General features: G+C 53.4%; 3 protein-coding genes and 1 long non-coding RNA gene across 5 annotated transcripts; 2 read left to right on the forward strand and 2 right to left on the reverse strand.

Annotated features, from left to right (window-relative positions):
- On the forward strand, positions 1-4,204 carry C1QL4 (complement C1q like 4). The gene is made up of 2 exons (XM_001364334.4): positions 1-1,195; positions 3,329-4,204. The coding sequence occupies exons 1-2, from the start codon at positions 662-664 to the stop codon at positions 3,506-3,508; spliced, it is 714 nt and encodes a 237-aa protein (XP_001364371.1). The 5' UTR covers positions 1-661; the 3' UTR covers positions 3,509-4,204.
- Positions 4,205-5,017: 813 nt separating this feature from the next.
- Positions 5,018-10,795, reverse strand: TROAP (trophinin associated protein). The gene is made up of 12 exons (XM_007502896.3): positions 10,465-10,795; positions 10,062-10,347; positions 9,806-9,939; positions 8,415-8,494; positions 8,083-8,135; positions 7,432-7,550; positions 7,134-7,253; positions 6,956-7,039; positions 6,148-6,459; positions 5,706-6,063; positions 5,260-5,435; positions 5,018-5,140 (listed from the first exon to the last, which is right to left on the reverse strand). The coding sequence occupies exons 1-12, from the start codon at positions 10,606-10,608 to the stop codon at positions 5,108-5,110; spliced, it is 1,899 nt and encodes a 632-aa protein (XP_007502958.2). The 5' UTR covers positions 10,609-10,795; the 3' UTR covers positions 5,018-5,107.
- Positions 10,796-11,127: 332 nt separating this feature from the next.
- On the forward strand, positions 11,128-19,220 carry LOC107650036 (uncharacterized). Its single transcript, XR_001624651.2, has 2 exons — positions 11,128-11,265; positions 17,015-19,220. It is a non-coding gene; the product is annotated as an uncharacterized LOC107650036 (long non-coding RNA).
- On the reverse strand, positions 14,835-18,776 carry PRPH (peripherin). 2 transcript variants are annotated; one of them, XM_001373874.5, is made up of 9 exons: positions 18,241-18,776; positions 17,780-17,840; positions 17,455-17,550; positions 16,982-17,146; positions 16,758-16,883; positions 16,432-16,652; positions 16,166-16,215; positions 15,546-15,625; positions 14,835-15,340 (listed from the first exon to the last, which is right to left on the reverse strand). In XM_001373874.5, the coding sequence occupies exons 1-9, from the start codon at positions 18,774-18,776 to the stop codon at positions 15,275-15,277; spliced, it is 1,401 nt and encodes a 466-aa protein (XP_001373911.2). In that variant the 3' UTR covers positions 14,835-15,274. The 2 variants fall into 2 exon arrangements, with proteins under 2 accessions (XP_001373911.2, XP_007502957.1); XM_007502895.3 differs by having other exon boundaries at positions 14,835-15,343.
- Positions 19,221-20,832: the final 1,612 nt, after the last annotated feature.

Consider the following 20,832-nt stretch of genomic DNA (forward strand, 5'->3'; position numbering starts at 1 on the left):
GCCACCCCAGGAGGGTGGGAGGGAGGGAGGGAGCTAGAAGGAGAAAGAGAGTGAGAGAGAGGAGAGCGGGACGTGGGCCGCTGTCAGGGCTAGGGCCGGAGTGGGGTCAGCCCAGCCCAAGACTAGACAATTGAGCCCTATGAAGAGTTCGAATCGGGATCGTGCCTCCCGAAGCGCAGAGCCCGGGGAGCCCGGCCTGCGGGGAGCAGCCCCCACCCGGGCTGGGACCGAACCGTCAAGGGAATCGGGAACCCAGGAGTCCAGGAATCGTGAGCAATCCACCGTGGTTCGAGGAACCAGTGACCCAGGCATCTGGGATTCGTGAGTGCCGAGTAGTCGGAGCGAATTGAGAACCGAGGGTCTCCATATCCGTGGGCACCGAGCCGTCGGGGACTGCCCCGGTACTGAGCCGCTTGGCAGCTGCTTTGAGAGACACTCTCGGGTTCCGAGCCGCTGCCCGGAGGGGCAGGGGGACCAGACAATACCGTCGGGTAGGGGTAGGTCCAGCCCAGTCCCGGTAGCTGAGTCCTGGGCTTGAGGAGAATCCGGGGTAGCTGCCGCCGCAACCATTGCGCCCAAAAGCGAGGAGGACCTCTTGGCCCTGGCCGCATCCCGCCTGAGCCGCCGCAAGCGGGTGGTGGGCGCGGCCGTCGGGGTGGCCATGGTGCTGCTGCTACTTGTGGCCATCCCGCTGCTCGTGCACAGCTCCCGCGGGCCCGCGCACTACGAGATGCTGGGCCGCTGCCGCATGGTCTGCGACCCGCACGGGCCCCGCGGTCCAGATCCCGATGGGTCCCCTGCTTCGGTGCCTCCATTTCCCCCAGGAGCCAAAGGCGAGACTGGCAGGAGGGGCAAAGCCGGGTTGCGAGGACCCCCGGGACCACAGGGACCGAGGGGTCCCCCGGGAGAGCCCGGCCGACAAGGGCCCCCAGGCCCCCCAGGCCCAGGTCCGGGAGGTGCGGTGCCTGCCGCCTACTCTCCGCGGATCGCCTTCTACGCTGGGCTGCGTCGGCCTCATGAGGGCTACGAGGTGCTGCGCTTCGACGACGTGGTGACCAACGTAGGCAACGCTTACGAGGCGGCCAGTGGCAAGTTCACCTGTCCCATGCCGGGTGTGTACTTCTTTGCCTACCACGTGCTGATGCGCGGCGGCGACGGCACCAGCATGTGGGCAGATCTGATGAAGAACGGGCAGGTGAGGGACCGGGCCCCAATCAACCGCCCAATATCTCTGACCTGCCCGTCCCATTCCCATTTCCACCATCCTAGCTTGAGCTCCTCCTCAGGAGGGACACTCCCAATCTCCCCACTTGAGACTCCCCATCCACTTGTTCTTTCCATCCCCGAGTCCGAGGCCTTGGATTGGATCTCGGGCAGAACATAGGGTCCTCCACCCGTTGTCTCTCTGCCCAATCCAGTTCCTGCCTTCCTTGACTTTGGGCCGGGTCCTTTCCCCTCAGAGGGGCTCCTTCCCTCCCCCTTTCTTCCGACCCCTGAGTCCCTAGGTCCTTCTGGTGGTCCCTGCAGACTCCAGTACTTTAATGTCTTTGCTTACTCAAAACTCCCTGGGTTCCCTTCTGCCGGCATCCCTTCGGAGTCTCCTCAGTTCCAGCTCCCAGCTCCTGACCCTGCTCGCCTCTAGAGATCCCAATGAAGTCGGCTGGCAGCCCGGCGGGCGCCTGTTTGCAGCTCGGACCCGATTCGGCTCTGATTCCAAAGAAAAGGGTTGCTTGTTTATTCTTCAAACACAAAATACTATTTCCCTCCTCCTCCGCCCCCCACCCTGGTCCTTTTTGCCAGAACCGCCAAAGCCAGCGGTCTGGTCCTTTTCTTAATTGCCACTGCGAGCTTCCCAGAGGCTGCCGCCGAGGTGGGATAGGATGGCAGAGGCTAGGAGGTGGCAAAGGAATGAGTTTCGGAGGAAGAATAATAGGAAGGAAGGAGAGAGATGTGCTGAGCAGCGCCCAGACCTTAAGAACCCAGCGGTATGGAGGGCTAAGGTTCTGACTACCCCCGTATCCCTCAGGTTCCAACGCTTCCGAATAGTCCCCAAACACACCTGCACCTGTTGGAACTCGCCCAGATCCGCTTGAACCCCGGTATTACGTGGTTCCCGCAAAGGGGGTGAGTCCGAAAAGGGCAGAGGAGGTGTGGGAAGGACCCTGGTGGCCAGTACCTGTGGCTGCTGTCGCCTTTGATCTGAGGGAACCGGAACTTAGATTCCTTTTGTCCAGAATCCCACGGGGGACAACGGTCAAGGACTAGGAAGTGCAGCTCTCCCAGTGTCTGTAGCTAAGGGAGTCCTGAGCTAGAGAGGGCAGGAGAGCCTTCCGCTTCGGTCGAGAAGCTCCCAACATCAAACTGGCTCCTATGGATGTGAGAGGATTTCGATGCGTCCCCCTTTTAAACACAGGGTCAAGGGAAGGGAGATTGTGGCTCTGAAGCATTCTGGCAGGGGTGCCCTGACTCCTGGGTTTGGGGTCCTCAAGTCTGCTTTGCTTGTTCCTGTCTTCCCGTCTCTGGCCACGCATATTCCCGTCCCACTGTCTGCATAGTCAGTTCTGTGGCTGTCTGTTTCCCTGTCTCAGTGTCTGTTTGTCTGGGGTCTGTCTGGTGCCCATGTGTCTTTCAGTCCATTCACACCGCCTGGCGACTGTTTCTTTGGGTCTCCCTCTTCCCCTGGGCTTCCAGTCCCTTCAACTGAGGAAAAGTGTGTGTGTGTGGCTGGGGCGGTGCCCACTCTGTATTCTGGGCGGATGGCTCCCAGGCTGCGGCCCAGGGGACGGTAAATAGTGATTAGAATAATGATGAATAATTAATGCGTTAATAACCAGCCCCTGCGGGACTAGAAAAGAAATGCTGGGGGGAGGGGGGGATGGGAAGAGGAGGAGTGGTTGACAATTCAAGAACTGAGGTGCGGTGGGAGCGAGAGCCGCCTAAGCCTGAGCTCACCGGGCTTTAGCCCTAAATTCCAGGATATCAGGCAGGTCCAAGCGAAGAGAGTGCTGGTTAGAGCCCTGAAGCCCGAAATTCTCGATCCCTGGGCCAAGGGAAGGTCCTTGACATGTAGCATAAGTTGCAGGGAGGGGAGCCAGCCAACCCAATCGGATACCGCAGTGCCCCGGGGACTCACGAGGTCTTGCCCCGTCCCCAGTGTGGTTAGCTTTGGGGAGTAGGAATGGGAGAGAGCTAGGGCCTGGACCCGAGGCCCCAAGGGTCCCCAGGAAGAATCTGAGCCCCTCAGCCTGCCAACTGAGGGGGAGGGGGAGCCAGGTGCCAGGAACCCGGACTTCTGAGGTTGTCCTCGACATCGATCCCCTTACCCCAGGTCCGAGCCAGTGCCATCGCCCAGGATGCGGACCAGAACTACGACTACGCCAGCAACAGCGTCATCCTGCACCTGGACGTGGGGGACGAGGTGTTCATTAAGCTGGATGGCGGCAAGGTCCACGGAGGGAACACCAACAAGTACAGCACCTTCTCTGGCTTCATCATCTACCCGGACTGAGCCCTCTCCCAACCCCACCCTCAGCCGTTCCATGCCCATATGTTTTTCCTTTTGCTTAGACTGCCAGGTCACAGTCCCTGCTTCTCCTTCCAACTCCAGACATCAACCAACAGACTGAATGAAAGCTTCTAGGGGACCAGCTAAGCCTCGGGGTGGCAGAGTGGCATAATTTGGGGAGTAATCCTTTTGGAAGAGAGGCCGACTGGAGCATTGCAGCTCAGAGGTAGGAGACCATCAAGGTCCTGGAGATGGTTTGACCCTACCTTGGAAGGGAGGGCAAGGGTTTGGAGCCTGATTTTCCCCAAAGAAAGAAAGGACAGGCAGAAAAGGAGGTAGTGGTATGCATTCAGTAAACACCAGCTACTGGGCACCAGCATCTGGTGCAGGGAAGGGAATCCAGAGCTGATCTGGATTCTGTGAAGTGTTCCAAAGATGGGGCTCTGCCTTGGGCTGGGATGCTGGTCTTCTCCCTCCTGTCTACCCATTTCCCCATCTCCAGAAGGCAGAAGCTGGGGAGAGCTGCACTTCAGTCCTTATACAACTGAATCCAGCTTTGGTCAGTGAACTAAAGGAGTAGGAAATTATTTTCTGGCATTTTAAACCCAAATTGCGTGGCCCCATCCCTACCATATCCCACAGTTGGACAGGGGTTACAGTTACTGTTCTCTTCTAATAAAATAAGGTTCGGGACATGCATAGCTGAGTGTGACTTGGACTGAGAAGGAATAGTGAAAAGAAAGCTACCGCTCTAAATACCCCTACTATCCCCAAGTCCAAACCAATTTAAGGAAATGGGCACAAGGTTATGGGATGAAAAAGGACAGAACCTCAGCGGAAATATCAGTCCAGGAGATACCTAGGCTCTGGCACGGAATAGGTGGGTGGATATATGTTTCAGCTGAACACTATGGAGGCCGTATGTTAGAGAGCTTTTGACTTGGGAGTGAGCAGGATGTGATCCCAGTTTCTTCCTCCAGAATAAGGGTTCTTAACCTGGAGTCCATGGTCTCCCAAAGAGTTCATGTACTTCAATGAGGAAAAATTCTATTTTACTTAAATATAATTGGTTTCCTTTGTAATCCTATGTGTTTTATGAATCTTAAAAGCATTATTCTGAGAAGGGGCCCTGGAGAGGTCAATGACACACACAAGAGTTAAGAACCCTTGCTCTCTAGGCCAGTGTCTCTAACACTGAAGGAAAAGTGATGTAAAGGAGAGATGGTGGGGGTGGTACATGGGGTCTGGAGAGAGGGTCTTTGGTCCCAGGAAGATCACCCAGAAAGAGAGTAAAGACCCTGAAACTGCCTTCGACCTACAAAAATATCATCCCTTAGGGATGGGGGAAAGCCAGAAAAAGAAGTACAAAGGTCTTTTGAGAAGGTTGATAGTGCCATCTCGTGGATGACTGACACAGCAACAGCCTAAAACTACTTTCAGCATTTTTGTCAGGAAGTCCCAAGCTCAAAATACTCTTCTTTCTGCCCTAAAAAGAAAGGGAAAAGGCTCAACTCTGAGCATGAAATTTTATTGAAAGATAAAAAATAGTGGGGGTGTGTGTGTAATAAATAAAAATGAAGCGTGGGGAGGTTTGGCATGGTCCTAGGGAGCTGGAGCAGAGATTGGAACAAAATCCTGAAAAGAGAAGAGATCCCGTTAGTCCGACACCTCCTGAACTCAGGGCCAGTTTCCTTATTCCACTCCAACCAAAGAGCCTGTGGCATTAGACAAGTCCCCCCTCCACTGAGGCTTACCATGGCTTCCTGCCTCTCGAGCCACGTGGCCACAGGATCCTTACAGATCCTCTGGGGGCCTGGAATGCCTCGACCTGTATAGAAGGCACACTCATCATCCAGGCAGCCTTCGTAGAGGAGTCTGATGGCTTCCAGCCATGCGTTTAATTGCTGGCATAGGGCTAAGACAGCAGGACCTGGGGGCAGGGGAGTATGGAGGAAAAGAGATCTTGTCAACTTTTCAGTTGGAAGGTACAGCTGGCCACAAGCAAGATGGCCCAGATTCTGGCCTAACATTTCCCCCTTTCCATTTCCCAATGTAGAGTGGACTAGACTAAGGTAGGATGCAGACAGAAAAGTAGGGAAATTTGCCCCAGACACCCTCTTGTTCAAGGGAAGGACTCCAACCTAAGAATCCAGGAGAAACTTCCTTTGCCTACCCAATCTCCTTATGTCTGGTTCCTTACCTATCGTGCCCATGGGACTCCTCAGGGAACCAAGGGATTGGAGGGGAATACTGCCACAGAGTGGGCACTGAGAAAAGGTGGTGGAAGCTGGGGCGCACACACTGTGGTTAGGTTGCTGTATGGGTTCTCCAATGCCTGGGCCTCCAGGGGAGATGGGTTCCCCAACATCAGGGTGCTGCTTAGGTCCCTGGAGGTTGGGAAGCTCAGAACCATGGTCTGAGGGTTCCATGGTGCCTGGAATCATCGCCAGTTTGGGCTCCATCATTTTAAGGGGAGACGTGCCACTCTGGTGGCTCTCCTCTAGGGTAGCCAGCCCTTCTACCTCCTGTTGCAGCAGCTGCTTCAAGATACTGATACGCTGTAAGACAGACATAGAGGCAGTCATGAGACCTCTCAACCTCTGGAAGGAGGGGACTGCCACCCCTATGTCTATGGGACCCACCTCGTGTTTGCTCAGCTCCAGGGACATCCTGTTGGATGCGATGGCTACCCCAACATCTCTGAGGCCTTCTTTGGGTCCCATCCGATCCAGGGACATCTTTTTGGATGGAACGGCTACCCCGACATCCGTGGGGCTCAGTTCCGGAGACACTGAGCTGGATACGGTCACTCCCTCTACATCCCCAGACCCCTCCTTGGGTCTGCTCTGCTCCAAGGCCATGCTGTTGAGAGAAGCTATGGGGGAGGGTTTCTCAGGCTCCCTCTCCACACTTTCCCAGCTCTCTTCATATAATCGTTTGACAACACTCTGCTCCTAGGGGGAAAGGTACAATTGGGAACCCACGCTGGTATGGAAAGAGGCCCTGAGGACCTTTCCAACCCCCAGAACTTGCTAGGAAGATGCCCGGGTCCTCTGCCAAAAGGGGCCAGAGAGGAGGGGAGTTCACTTCTCTGAGCCAAAACACTTCCTAATAGCTGCCCGAGATCCCATTTGTCCCCCAATATTGGCTTCACTAGGAAACTGAAATACAGGTTAGGGGACAGAGGGCAACCCAGGATCCCCAAGAGTTGCGTCTCCCGAGGAAAGGTTGGAAGGCACTTTTAGTAGAATTTTGTTAAGTGAGGAATGCAGCTCAGAAAACCAGGAAGCGTGTCTTTGGATAGATCAGGCCCAGAAGCAGAGAGTGCACTTTGGGCTAGACCCAACTCCCATGTCCAGGCAGCCGCCACCACACAGCAGTACTCTGGCCCCAGGAGCCAGGCAGGGAGGAGGCTGCTTCTCCGTCTTCAGGCCTCTTCAGGCCTCTTACCTGCCGAGCTCCGGGGGTCGGAGCAGGGGCGGCCTGAGGGGTCCTGGAGAAGACCGCCAAGTGTCGCAGCACAGAGTAGGAGGCCTATGGAGACATCGGAGGGAGAGAGAACGGCTAGCCTGGACAACCCCGCTCGGGGGGCTTCCTTCCTTCAGCCCGACCCCAAACAGGTACGAACCCTGGCCGGAGGATGGGCGACGGGGACACGGCTAGCCAGTCCGAAGGGTGAGGCGCGGGCCCCGTGGCCAGGGGTGGCGTGAATGAGAGGAGAATGGGTCTGAGGGAAGCCAGGACAATCCTGCGGGGGAGAATGAAGAAAACAAGATGGAAAACCCCTTAGATGGCCCGGAGAGGTGAAGGTAAAGAGGAAAGCGTTTCCTCCAGCCTCCAGCAGCTACCTCCCGCCCAGCCTACGCTTGTGTCCTCCCTTCCCAGGATGCTCTGCTCCTGCCTCCTTCCCGGGCTCCCCATCTCACCGCAGGGAGAGGGGCTTCAGGCGCTCCTTTGTGCGGCACCTGCTGAGCCAGACTGGGGGCTTCTGGTCCGCTTTGGGAGCAGCTGGTGGGGCCGGCCGACTCTCCTGAGGGCTGGGGCGCTACGTGAAGAAGGACACACACTCCAATAGTCATTCTATGCCCTCGATGGTGCCAGAGCCCTCGCAGGTACAAGCAGGCCTCACAGAGGGGGCAACGCGCTGCAAGCACCCAACAGAGGACGCCCCTCAGGCCGGGCCGAGAATCAGGGAAGGCCCAGGACCGGCCCGAGTCTCCTAGGCCTCCTGGAGGAGGAGGGAGACGTTGGGGGAGGGCGTTCAGCCCTAGGGAGCGGCACGATCAGAGGAGGAATGGATACAACAAATACCTGTTGAGCACCAACACCGTGAGACGAAAATGCTGACACAGAAGCTTCGTGAGAGCAGGGACATCCCCCTCCCCAGATCCCCCAGAGCTCCTTTAGTGCTCCGCACATACTAAAGATGGGAAGCGTGATTGAATGTGGGCCTGGGTTCAAGCTGTGGGACAGCTAGGGGTGAAGTGGAGAGAGCACCAGGCCTGGCAGGATGAAGACCCTCCAATTTGGCCTCAGACACTTCACCCCTGTAATGAGGGCTCCCATTTTCACCTTACCTGGTAGATGCGCTCTTGCCCAGGGCCGTCCTGAGTCGCTGCTCACCAGGGTCCTGACGTCAGAGAGAACAAGAGCGCTGAGGAACTGCCCGGCCTCTAAACCGGGCGAGGTTCCCGGGGCCACGGGAGGGGATTTCTGGTCCCCGGTCAGCCCCGCTCTGGAAGGGTCGGACGACGCTGACCACCCTCTACTGGCCTCTGAATCCGCAAACCCTTTCCCCAAGGGCCTCCGATGACTGGAACGTCCAGGCCACGGGCAGACTCATGGAGGAATTCCTTCCAGGGACCCCACTGCTGTATGGAATCCGCCCCCCAGCCCCCCACCTACTTACTGGCTGAGGACATTGCTTTCTGTTGACTCTTGATGACGGCGGAAGACTGAAGATTTGGCACCACATCCCAAGGTCTGGACCTAGAGCAGAACGATCCAGGCCAAGAGCCCCATCTACCGTCTACCTCTAAGCCTCTCCCCAGTTCATTCTCTCCAGCACATTCACCATTTACAAAGTCCTTACTATGTTTGAAGTGCTGGGAATGCGAAGACCAAACGGAAATGTGCTTCCTTTCAAGGGTGGGCTTTGAGGCAAGTGAAAGGTAGAGGGAGGAGATGGAAGAGGTGTGACTTTTAAAAAAATCCTTCCCACTCTTCTGTCTTAGAATCAACATGGGCTAGACGATGGGGGTCAAGTGACTTACTCAGGGTCACCCAGCTAGGAAGTGTCTGAGGCCACTTTGAACCAGACTTGCCCAGTCACTGGATGATTCCAAGGCAGAAGAGTGGTCAGGGCAAGGCAATGGGGGTCAAGTGACTTACTCAAGGTCACCCAGCTAGGAAGTGTCTGAGGCCACTTTGAACCAGACTTGCCCAGTCACTGGATGATTCCAAGGCAGAAGAGTGGTCAGGGCAAGGCAATGGGGGTCAAGTGACTTGCCCAGGGTCACCCAGCTAGGAAGTGTCGGAGGCCAGATTTGAACTTGAGAAGATGGACCGAGATAGCAGCTTAGTAGTAGTAAAAGCTGAACTTAGGAAGATGAGTTTTCCTCACTTCAGATGTGGTGCTCTATCTATTAGGCCACCTCGCTGCCCCACCCCTCTTGAACATAATAGATGTTTAATACACATTGAATGGAACCAGATTCTAATATTAAGGGCCTATTAAGGCTCTAGAGTAGGGGTTCTTAACTTGGGATCCATAGACTAAATTCACCTGGATTTCAGGTGTGTGGGGGGGGTCCATGAATTTAGATGGAAAAAAATTACCTTTTTATTTCAATAGAACTGGTTTACTTTTTTGTAATCCTATGTATTTTATTTTATACATTTTATTTTTTTAAACTTCTTTATTTTATTCCAGTAACAAATCTGCATTTACATTTTCCAAGGTTACAGGATTCATGTTGTCTCCCTCCCCTCTTATTTTATATATTTTAAATCACTATCTTAAGAAGGGACCACCAGGGCTTCACCAGACTACCAAGGAGATCTGTGAGACAGAAAAAGGTTAAGAACCCCTGCTCTAAAGACTGACATTTAAATTAATGCTTGAGGGGAATGTACTATCTGGCCCGGAGGCAGCTATGAGAGTCCAGAAAACTAGACAGAATCCATTATGTCCGTAGAGGTCTTTGGGACTCTAGAGGGAGCCTTTAAAACCTGGGAACAGAAGCAACAGGTATTCACAAGGCCAAGGCCTTTTTTCCTCCTCCTCCATTACTTACTCACCTGCGCCCCATAAGAAGCACCTTTTTGGTTGTTTTCCCGAATCCGCACTCTTTGCGCCAGGCCAGCCTGGCAGCCCTGACCACTGCTTGTCACCTCCACACTTGACAGCATGGTAGCCAAATCTCCAGGGTCCACTGAAGAAAGAAACGTGAAAGAAAGGGGTGACAGTGTTTAGGCATGGGGGAAGAAGTGCCCTGCCTCTGGGTGGTCCTCATGTGCTCAAGTACAGCGTTCAAAGGAAGCTCAAAGCACTCACTCAGTCTTGCCTTTCTCCCAGTCGATCTCGCTGTGGCTGGTTCTTTTCCGTCTAAGCAGTGGTCCACAGATAAGAACGGTTTCTTTCCGGACCTCAAAGCAGTACCTGGCCTCGGTGGGGAATCCACCTCCCCATTTTGTCTCACAAGGCACGGGCTAATTTCCTCCAGAGGGGCCCGGGGTCGGGGGGTTCCCTTCGGGCTCAGAGTCTGCGGTCTCAGCTTGTGCCCAGGGCGGATTAGGTCTCTCTGGGGAAGCTGAGCACCAAACTTCTTCTGCATCCTCTCCTTGAGGCAAAGAGAAGAGAAATCTGGGCTGCGGCATGAGCACCGGGAAGAGGTTGTAACCTCTCTGCACCTCCATTCTTCCCCAGCCCCCAGAAGACCAGCCTGGCTCATGCTCACCTTGGGATCCCGGTTCTCCTGGTCCGAGGCTTGGGACCTCCCATCAGAGAGAAGCAGGCATTTCCGGGCCAGCACGGGAATCCTGCTGGGGGTGGAAAAGCTAGTTTGCAGGGGGGTGTCCATCAAGCTCCTGCTGCTCGTCATCTCGTGGGGCAGAGGACCGAAGTCACGGCCTTCTTCGGTCCTTCGGGTGCCCTCCTCCCCTCGCCAACACACGATCCACGAGCCGACTCCCCCAGCCCTGCACGGAAGAGAGGTTGCCGGCTCCTCCCAACCCAGCCGCTAACTAGAGCAGCCACTTCTTCAGTTTGTAAAATACTCATTCAAAGCTTCTGATTGGCCTGTCTGTTCACTCGTGCGAAGCGTGGCCTGGAACCCCGCCGTCCAATCCACAGCGAGTGGGCGGGGTCTAGTCGGTGGGCGTGAAAAGGGGTGGGGCACTCTGCCCTGCTTCCCCCGGCCTCGAGCCTCCTCTCTGTGGCTCTCCCTCTCTCCCTTCCCCTCCCCGCCCTGAGAGGATGGGCGGCTTCCACAGCGGTTGCATCCCAATGATTTATCCGCTGGCTTGGAGCCTGGGGTAGCGGGAGGGAACGAGAAGGAGCTGCCTGGGCAGGGCGTCGCGGTGGGAAGAAGGAGGTAGGGGTAAGTCCCTCGAGATCCCGCGGCCGGGATGCGGGTGATGTGCCAAGGTTCGACCTAAACCGGACCGCGTGACTACAGGCTTCGCTGACGTCATCATCTCTGGAGCCATTTTGAAATGTCCCCGGCGGGTTTCTGGGCTGAGTAGAGAATGAGGAATGGGTGAGTGAGAGCCCTTTGGGGGTCGCGGGCATGTGTGCACCACCCTAATTGGTCCCAATCCTGCCCCGAAGTATCCAATGGCTCCCTATTGTTTACTGAATAAAGTCCATGTTGTATCTGTGTCATTGAGAAGTTTCATGATGCGGTAGAAGAGTCTGTACAAATACTTGGGCTTACTTTGCCTCCGCTACTTAACTCCTTAAGGGAGTTCCCTTAAGGAAACCCCCAATTTCCTCAATGGGAAATAGTAATGGTACCATCTTGTGCCAGCCCCGTGCCGGTTTTTAGGGATGTGAGCATGGATATAAAGTTAACCCGACCTCCCATCAGCTTTCTCCTTCCAGAACTCGTTTTATCCTGTCCCCTATCACTTCCCATTAAAATCCTAACTTACCTCTTTAACTTGGCCTTTTCTGGGGTTCCCAGCTTGTTCAAACTTCTTATACTCACCACATACTATTTTGAATTAGAACTATAGTGATTGTATTTGCAATGCTGTTTCCCACCCCGCAGTTTTCCACAAAGGGAAAAAGAATTTGTAAGACTGCTTTAATCCTCTCTGGGGCAGAGCTGTATTGTCCTGAATACCTTCTGGATTTTGTTCAGTTGAGCCTACTCTTTGACTCCATTTGGTGTTTCTTTGGCAAAGAACCGAAATGGTTTGCCATTTGCTTCTGCAGCTCATTTTACAGATGAAGAAACAGAGACAAACAGGGTTAAGTGAATTGCCCAAGATCCCACTGCAATTCTGTGTCAGGTCAGATTTGAATTCAGGTCTTCCTGACTTCAGGCCTGGCACTTTCTCCACTTTGCCAAAAGATACCAACATTCATGGTATTTAATACAAATAGCTATTTCTCTCCGTTTTATTTCCACTACTAGACTCTTGTGAAATTAAGAATCATATTCCTTGTAAAATTGTCCCACACATCACCCAGTAGCACCTATCTAGATACATAATGTGCACTCACATTTGTTGAATGAATAAATGAGTGGTGGTTCCATTGGTTGAGCTTGCTGTCTGAAAAACCTGGGATAATTTCCGAGCTTTATAACCTCAGGGAGAAAAAGGTTGAGAGTTTCAGGGGAAAAGGCAGGTGAGGGTGGTCCATATGGTCAGCTCTGCAGAAAGACTGGCTCTTCCTTGGAGAATCAGTCAATCAAAATCTATTCAGTGCCTGCAAAGGGCATTGGGGATCCAAAGAAAGATGAAAGACCATCTGCGCTCTCAAGGAACTCACAATTTGGGGGGGGGGGGACAAACAAAAAGAAGCTGAAAAGGGGGATAATGAAGTCCTCACACTGGGATTCTTCCTTAAATGGGGAATTTGAGGGGAACTCTATATCTACCCTCAGGCCTTTCCAGTCAGAGGGAGGTTGAGGTTCCAAGGCCTGGGAATACTCAGGAGGAGTGAGTTTCAGAGTTGATTAAATCTTGCTAGAAGATGAGTTACTGTGAGAACAGTGAAGGAGGAAAGGAATGAAGAGGTTAGATGCTGAGGATAAGAAGCACTGAACTGTCCATTCAGAGTGGGAAAAATAAGTTGAACTGTCCAAGAGATGAGTTACCCTGCTTAGAGAAAAGGGATGGGTACCAAGGCTCTGAGTTTATAGCAAAGATCAGAGGTTTATTTTGGTGTCCAACCCTTTTCTCACATGAGTCAAGGTCACCTTTAGGGTCAATAGAAAGTAACTGAAGAAGATTGATTAGATTCTTCTAGTCAAGTTACTTTTTACATTTATTGGCAATTTCCCTTTAAGTGAATGGTTTTAAATAAACTAACCACCATGAGAGGAGAAAGACACAGGTCTCATTTGTAAAAACGTATAGATCTTAGAGATATATTGAAAGATGTTCTTTGCAGCCAGGAGAGGTCTCAGGATTGATAGGAATGAGATCCTTCTCTGGTCTGTGTCCTGAGTTGGCTCTCCATCAACTATCCCAAGACTGTAAGAGCTTGTCATTTCAGATCAGGTTGGGGGGGGGGGGGATTGGGAGAAGGGAAGGGGCTTTCCAAGGTGCTGGTGGGGAAGGGGTGTTGAAGAATGGCTATGCTCTGCTTTCTGAGGCAGCAGAGTTCTGTTAACTCAGATCTGCTGATGGGGTAGGTAGAGTGAGCATCCAACCTTTCCCAAAATGACTCATAAATGTTTCTGTATTATACAAAAAGGGTCCCATTTTTGTCCATACAAAAGAGGTCCCAATTTATCTAGTTCCCAAGTATCCTATGGCAGTGAATGGCTAAATGGGAATGGGATACATACTTCTGTCTCCCCATGATGCAAATTGTTATCTACAAGAACTAGGATACTACAAAAAAAAAATTTCCCTTAGGCTGAGCTAGCAATGCCACAATTTAGGAAAGGGGGAGAGATCTTCCTAACCTAAACAATAGTGAGATTTCACAGGTAAGTAGAAAACAAAGAACAGAAGTTTTCACTTAAATTCACATGAGAAAAATTTGACTAAATGTAAAATTCCCCTCAAACATCTATGTTAACTTTCTGTTCCCCCCAGAAAAAAACTCAAAAAAGTCCCATGAAAGCAGAAAAATGGATACCCAGAGAGACCTCTTCTACTTTAGCTGTCCCACCTGACTGGCTCCTGCATCCAGAACAGAGATCTTTCCTCCACTCCAACCATTGCCTAGTATCCTGTCCCCACATGTTCCTGCCTGTCATCCATCCTCCCTTGTCCAGCCCCAAGTGTCTGCACCCTCCCCTTTGGGTAGGCCCTAGTGCCCCAGTGTTCCTCTCCCTCTTTCCCTTCTCTACCCCCAACCCCCATCTGTTCTTCAATGGTGTGCCAACCCCCTCTTTCCAGGAGGGGACAGCCCCCTTTCTGCCTCCCTCCTTCTCTCCCTTCCCCAGGTCCACAGACAAATTCAAGTTAGTCAGAAGTCTGAAGAATGCCCATTTAGGTAAAGGGAGAACTGTCTGGATACCAAAGAATTTTTCTTGCTAACTAACTTGACATTCTGCTTTGTGAAATAGCTTTGGGGCTTTCTTCTAGAGGAAGGATTATAGAACTTTAGCTTTAAGGTGTTACATATTTTTCTTTGGATTCTATATATGATTGACCTGACCTAGATTGGGGTTGGTGGTAGGAGGATCTTGGCTTCTAATATTGAGGGGAAAAAAATCTGTTTACCAGTGCCTCCTGTGTTGCCCTGTTGACATTCACAAAGAAACATGGGCATTTGCAATTGCAAAAGCCTCCACAAGGAAACACATGGATGATAGGAACATAATGCTGCTGAGGCTAGACATCATGGAAGGCATTGCAACAGATGACCTTTTGTTGTTCCTGGCACAGGGTTCTTTTGTGGCATTCCTCCCCTTGACCAGTGGTGGTGGTGGTGGCAGTGACAGGGCAGTTGTGGTCTGACCACTTTAAATGTTAATCTTATGACCCCCTAATGGTGTTATCTAGCCTGGAGGTGACCCCAGAATGGTGTCAGGCTCCCTGGGTTGAAGAGCCACACTCCCTCTGCAGCGTGGTAGTAGCATAACCAGAGAACAGAAAGCCCTCTCCCACCACCCCATTCCACATCAGGCTCTGCTAAGAGTTTCTTTTGACTGGACCTTTGTTTTATTTTGGATAAAAGCAAAATGCAGGAATTTAGCAGAGAAAAGGGAAGGGATCCTGGACTGATATACTCCCAGGTTGTAGACTCCGTGAAGTCATCTTTAGGTCAATGGGCTCACCCATTGTGGGTAGGGGTTGCAGTTAGGTTGGATGCTAGGCCACAGATATGCCAAAGGACCAGAAGAGGCCACAACCATGTTGTGGGAAGAAGAGGCTGCTTGATGAATGCCAGGAAGATTGGAGGATGCGTCCACAGCACCAGCTAAAGGGATGGCCCAGATTTGGGTCATTACATTACTTGGGATTTGGGGTTTGGTGGGAACTAGGCCCCAAGCACCATGCAGGGTGAAGGGGCCAGTTGAGACCCCTGATTTGGAAGTTGGGGGAAAGGGTAGTAGGCATCTTGGATTCATTGAATGCTTAATAGCTGTGAGTAGAAGATTTATCTATTTCACTCCTCTGTTCCTTATGAGACTCTGTCACCACCTGCTGGGAAGAATAGGCTTAGTGGGATTTGGGGGCCTATTAGTTCCCTCTACCACCCATATCCTACAGCCTGGGGTTTACCCCTCCCCCCCCCCATTGAACAATAGCTTTTACTCCATATCTCTACCACCCCACCTCCCTGTTGTTGTGATTCACAGAAATAAAGGCTAATAAAACTGAGGACCTGACAGCCCTCTCAACTCACCTCTCCATCCCTAGTTTCTATGGTCTTGATTAAAACCATCTTTCGGCTGTGGGTGTCTGAGGAAAGTTCAGGCTCAGGCACTTAAAAGGGCAGAGTATTGGGTGATGGGGAGGGGGAAGGGACGGGAAAAGGAAATGATAATAATTTATATTTTCACAGCATTTTTAGGTTTATAAGGTACTTTACAAACATTCTCATTTGATCCACCCAAGACTGAGGTAGAGAGTGCAGATATAGTTATCCCTGTTTTGCAAGTTAGGAGACTGAGGAAAGTTAATGTGCTACAGTGGAAAGAGCACAACTTGGTCCTGAGAGAACCAGGTTTGAATCATAGCTTTGTTTCTGGCTAGGTAACTAGGCTGAGGAAGTCACTTAATCTCTTTCAGCCTCAGTTTCCTTGGAAAAATTAGAGGAGACTCAGATTTGAGGTTAGCAACTGGATTTGAATCTTGATGGTATTCCTTGTTATCTTGGGCAAATCACTTCCCTTCCATGAGGAATTTCTGTCCAATTATGTAAGGTCCCTTATGAATTCTATAACCTGCTGGGGTAGGAAAATGAAGGTATATAGAGGTGAGCCTGGAGAAGGCAGTGTATGTATGTGTGTCTGTCAGACTCACCAGATGTTTTCATGCTGAAGGAGGCAAAGGAGTGGATGGGCACAGAGATCCTGGGGAAAGATTGAGGTTGGGGATAGAGCATTCCTCTGGCTGCCTAGTCTCCAAATACCTTCCCTTCCTTCTTTAGTCCTTCAGCAAACCTCTCATCTTCTCTTCTATCTTTCCTTCCTTTTTCCCATCCTCCCTTCCCTCCCATCTTCACTAATACCTAGCTGCTTCCTCCTCCCTTGCCTGTCTGTCCCCACCTAGCCCCTCACTGCTCCCACCTGCTCTCCTCGCCCTCCAGCAGCTTCCTGTAGGTGGCGATCTCAATGTCCAGGGCCATCTTGACATTGAGCAGCTCCTGGTACTCGCGAAGGTGGCGGGCCATCTCCTCCTTCAGCTGCCGGAGCTCTTCTTCTAGCCGGGCAGCCCCAGCTTGATAACCCCCCGCCTCCAGGGCAAACTGCTCCTCGAGCTCTCGAAGTTGGCGCAGCAGTGCCTCATTCTACCGAGTACAGGAGAGCCGCTCCTTATTCCCCGGTAGGCTGCTGTCTCTCGCTGCCCAAGTTTAGGTAACCCCCTGGAACCCCAGCCTCGAAATGGCACTTACCGTCCCCCGTAGGCCGTCCACTTCGCAGGTCAGACTCTGGATCTGCCTCCGGGACTCGTTCATCTCTTGCTTGGCCTGCCGAAGGGCCTCGTGGTTCCTGTTGGCCGCGTCGGACAGGTCTGCGTACTGGGTTGGGAGCGCAGAAGCCACAGTGAGGATTCAGACTGTCGCGTCCCCCCATCCCCCCCCCCCCATCTCATCCCGGGGTCCTCTTCGCCTCATACCTTGGACTTGTACCATTCTTCTGCCTCCTGCAGGTTCTTCACGGCTATGCTCTCGTACTGGGTTCTGATATCTCGGAGCGCCGCTGTCAGCTCCGGCTTCACCGTGGCCTCCACCTCCACCTGCACTTGCTGGCTCTCCAGGTTCACCTGCAGGTCCCTCAGCTCCTGCCCCCCACGACCACACCCACGTGAGACAGGGAAGCCCCGAGCGCCAGACGGTAGGCAGGTCCAGCTCTGTGTCCTTTCCCTCCCATGCCACAGGCATGGTAGTGGAGAGCTGGCGCCAACAGCACAGAACTGCCCTTGCCTCTCCGGCTTGCAGGGGTGCGGTTCTACTGTTCACCACCAGGGGGTGCATGGGCGTGAGTGAGCGCTTCTCCCCGAAGGGCCCCTCCCGCCTACTAGACCCCTTCTGCCCCACCCCCGCTGGGAACCTTCTCTCTCCTTTCCCCCATTCTCCTTGGCCCCTGTACCTCCTCATGGAGTTTCTTGAGGAATTCTATCTCATCCATCAAGGACTCAATCTTCCTTTCCAGCTCCAGGCGGGACAGGGTCGCATCGTCCACATCCTGGGCGGGGCAGGGGCAGGGGCAGGGCAGTGGCTCGGTCACACCCAGTAACGGTATGATGGAGCCCATACTGCCTCAGAGATCCGCCCCCCCCATCCCCAGAAGCCCCTGCCTCTTTGGGGGGGGGCGTTTCTAATGGCCAGGAGGAGAGGTGCCCACAGTGATGCCAGCATCTTGGGGCATTTCAGATGGGCTTGGAGGCTCCGCCCTGGGGCCACGCCCTACCTACCTTCCGGAAGAGCACCAGGTTATTCTCTGCGTCCTCTCGTTTGTGTATCTCCTCTTCCAGCCTGGCCAGTACAATAGTGAGGAAGCATCCCAGGGACAGACAGACACACCCTCCCCTCCATTCCCCAGGCTACGGGCCCTCAGGAGTGCCTTGGGGTTCTGATCCCGGGAGCATAAAGTTAGAGGAAATGGGAGTGTTCCGCTCAAGGGTCTGTGAAGGGCTGGAGGAGCAGGGAGGAGCGGTTGAAGCACAGAAAGAATAGGAATGGCCCTAGGAGACCTGGCAAGGGAAGGTTGAGTGTGCAGGTGGGGTAGCTCGGGGGTGGGGTGAGCGCTCCCCCTCCCAGCTCCAGCGTCTGAAAAGGGGGACTAAGGGCGGTGGCAGAGAGGACCAAGCCACCTAACTCCCAGCCCCTCTCCCTCCCCACCTGGCCTGCTCCTGGGCCCCTCTTCTTCCCTGACCTTTGCTTGAGAGCAGCCAGATCCTCTGCCAGCCCATCCCTCTCCACCTGCACTCGGTCACGATCTCGGCCCAACAGCTCCAGCTCCCTCCGAAGCTCCCGAAGCTCCTGCTGGCACAGCTGGTCGGCCCGGGCCGGCTCCTGGCCTCGGACCTGACTCAGCTCCCCCCGCAGGGCTGCGTTCTGCTGCTCCAGGAACCGAACCTTCTCAATGAAGCTGGCAAAGCGGTCATTGAGCTCCTGAAGCTCCTGCTTTTCGTTACTTCTGGTGGCGAGGAACTCCTGGTTCAGGGCCTCGGCCAGGGAGAAATCAAGGCGTTCTGAGGGTAGGCGCAGGGCACCTACCCCGGCCCGAGGGCCCCGGAAGCTCCCCAGCCGGACCGAGGAGCCAGGGGATGGGGAGGTGAGCAGGCGGCTGGAAAAGCGGGAACCTGACGAGTAGGAGAAGGAGCCGGGGGACAGGGAGGCTGGTGCCCCAAAGGTGCGGCGGTAGGAGGTGGAAGTGGAGCTGGTCCGAAGGCCTGACAAGTGGCTCATGATGGCTGAGCACTCTGGGTCCACGCAGGCAGCCAGGGAAAGACTGCAGAGCCAGAGAGGCCTGGGGGGTGGGGAGGAGATGCAGAGGGATCCAGAGGCTGCTTTATAGCCGCGCTGGGCTGGGGGGGGGGGGGCAGCTCCTCCCACTAGCCTGACTGCTGAGGCTGTGTGGCCAGGGGGCTTCTCTGTCTCCTTTCAGCTTCTGGCCCACAGCTTGCCTTATCCCTCGGGGCTGGTGGGAGAAGCAGCTTCAGCCACTTGTTCTGGGTTTCTCATGGTGAAAGTGGTCCACTCAGTATGCATTGAGCAGCTCCTCTGTGCCCAGCACTGTGTTGTGTGCCCTCAAGGAAAAGGCATGTGGGTGGATGAGCCTGAAATGTTGTACAGGTGTCTGGCACTGAAATAAAGATGGGAGGGGCTGCTGCCGCCCCCCCCCCAACAGGACACCTCGGCTCTAGGTGGCCCCTTCCTCCCCCTCTGCAGTCCAAGTTAAGTCCGAGTGAGGTGCAAGGGTCCCCAGCTCTCCTTTACTATTCGGTGTCTATGTGTAAAGTCATTAGAAGTGGGGGGAGGGGCAGGCAGGTGTCTCCTGGCTCCCCAGGGCCCTGTCAAAGCCTGCTGCCTGGCGCCAGCTCCACTGCTAATGGATAAAACCCCTCCAGCCCCCCCCCTCCAGTTCCCACTGCGGGTACTAGACTGGCCTGGTCATAGCTGCTAGCCAGCTCTCTGGGCCTTAAAGACACAGACCCCGCAGAGCCGCTGCACCTGGTCTGTGTCACTGCTTTTCTATGGGTCTAGCCCCAGGAGCTGAGCCCCTATTCCCATAAACTCCTGAGGGAGGGGAGGGAAGGTTTGGGCTGCCTTTGGTCAGCCAGGGGCTCATTGGGCTCTTGTCAGGCTGTCCAAGGCTCTCCCTCCTCTGCTCTTGAGCCCCCTGAGCCAGCGAGTGCAGGCTTTACTGGAATGGGAGGAGATTCCGGGGATGGGAAGGGGTGGAGGGAGGTGGGAGGGGAAGGCTTGCTCAGCTGTCTTCCCAACCGGAGGGGAGCAGGCAGCTCCTGCCAACATTCATCAAGAGATAGAGAGGTTGAGATTGATTTTCAGTCTTGAGCAGTCAATAGGAAGAGGCTAAACTGGACAGGGAGAAAATGGGCAGAGACAGAGATCAGGAAAGAGGAGGGACTGAGCAAGACTGAGCTGACAGGGAGACACCACACACAGGAGGAATCCCCCAAGTCTTGGTGCAGTCAGAAGCTCTAAGAGCTACCCAGAGATTTTGGGGACCCCCTGCATGTCTCTAGGATCCATCCCTACACGAATCCACAAGACCATTTTATATACTTGTAATACATTCACAATAGAGAAGGACCTGGCTAAGTCCCCAGATGGATAATTATGACACAGGGGAAAGAGGGCTGGCTTTAAAGAAGAGGACCTGGGTTTGAATCCAGAATTTGTTTCTCATCTGTATGACCTCAGCCAAGTCCCTTCCCCATTCTGGGCCCGAGTTTACTCACCCCCAAAATGAGCAGATTAGTTTCAATGACTTCTAGGGTCCCTTCCTGCTAAAGCTCTAATCCTGAGAAACTAAGTCCAACAAGAAGAGCATTATGGGACAGAAAAAGAAATAAAATCAGCTCAAATTTAGATGGTGCTTTTCCTACAAGACAGAAGAAAACATTTATATATACATATATATGTTTTATCATGTACCAGCCACATATTATGCACATTTTACAAATGATGTAACAGTTAATAAAGGTTAAGGGACTTGCTAGTGTCACAGCTAGTGTCTGAGGCAGGATTTGAATTTAGGTCTAGGTCCAGTGCTGTATTCACTACACCAGTGGACCTGAGGAGGAGGCAGTAAAAAAGTCTTCTCTCCATTTTATACATAGAAGAAATGGGACCAGAGTCACCCAGGAGAGGGAGGAGTCGGGATTCAAACTTGGATTTTCCAACTTTAAATACCAAGCTGTACTGTATCTACAGAAGAAACAAAGACCGAGATCTCAGTCCTGGCTCTGCCCCTAAAATGGCATGACTCTCCCCCCAC

The sequence above is a fragment of the Monodelphis domestica genome, chromosome 5 (assembly GCF_027887165.1).
Source record: "Monodelphis domestica isolate mMonDom1 chromosome 5, mMonDom1.pri, whole genome shotgun sequence".
NCBI classification, from domain to species: Eukaryota; Metazoa; Chordata; class Mammalia; order Didelphimorphia; family Didelphidae; genus Monodelphis; species Monodelphis domestica.

Excerpts from the sequence above, each read along its gene's own strand:
- C1QL4 (XM_001364334.4), top strand. The coding sequence starts at position 662 with ATGGTGCTGCTGCTACTTGTGGCCATCCCGCTGCTCGTGCACAGCTCC. Across the intron at positions 1,196-3,328 it reads ATCTGATGAAGAACGGGCAG|GTCCGAGCCAGTGCCATCGC; the intron begins GTGAGGGACCGG and ends CCCTTACCCCAG.
- TROAP (XM_007502896.3), bottom strand. The coding sequence starts at position 10,608 with ATGACGAGCAGCAGGAGCTTGATGGACACCCCCCTGCAAACTAGCTTT. Across the intron at positions 10,348-10,464 it reads AGGAGAACCGGGATCCCAAG|GAGAGGATGCAGAAGAAGTT; the intron begins GTGAGCATGAGC and ends CTTTGCCTCAAG. Across the intron at positions 9,940-10,061 it reads TGGGAGAAAGGCAAGACTGA|TGGACCCTGGAGATTTGGCT; the intron begins GTGAGTGCTTTG and ends TTCTTTCTTCAG.
- PRPH (XM_007502895.3), bottom strand. The coding sequence starts at position 18,776 with ATGAGCCACTTGTCAGGCCTTCGGACCAGCTCCACTTCCACCTCCTAC. Across the intron at positions 17,841-18,240 it reads CTGGCTGCTCTCAAGCAAAG|GCTGGAAGAGGAGATACACA; the intron begins GTCAGGGAAGAA and ends TGTACTGGCCAG. Across the intron at positions 15,344-15,545 it reads TAGAAACTAGGGATGGAGAG|CAGGTGGTGACAGAGTCTCA; the intron begins GTGAGTTGAGAG and ends TATTCTTCCCAG.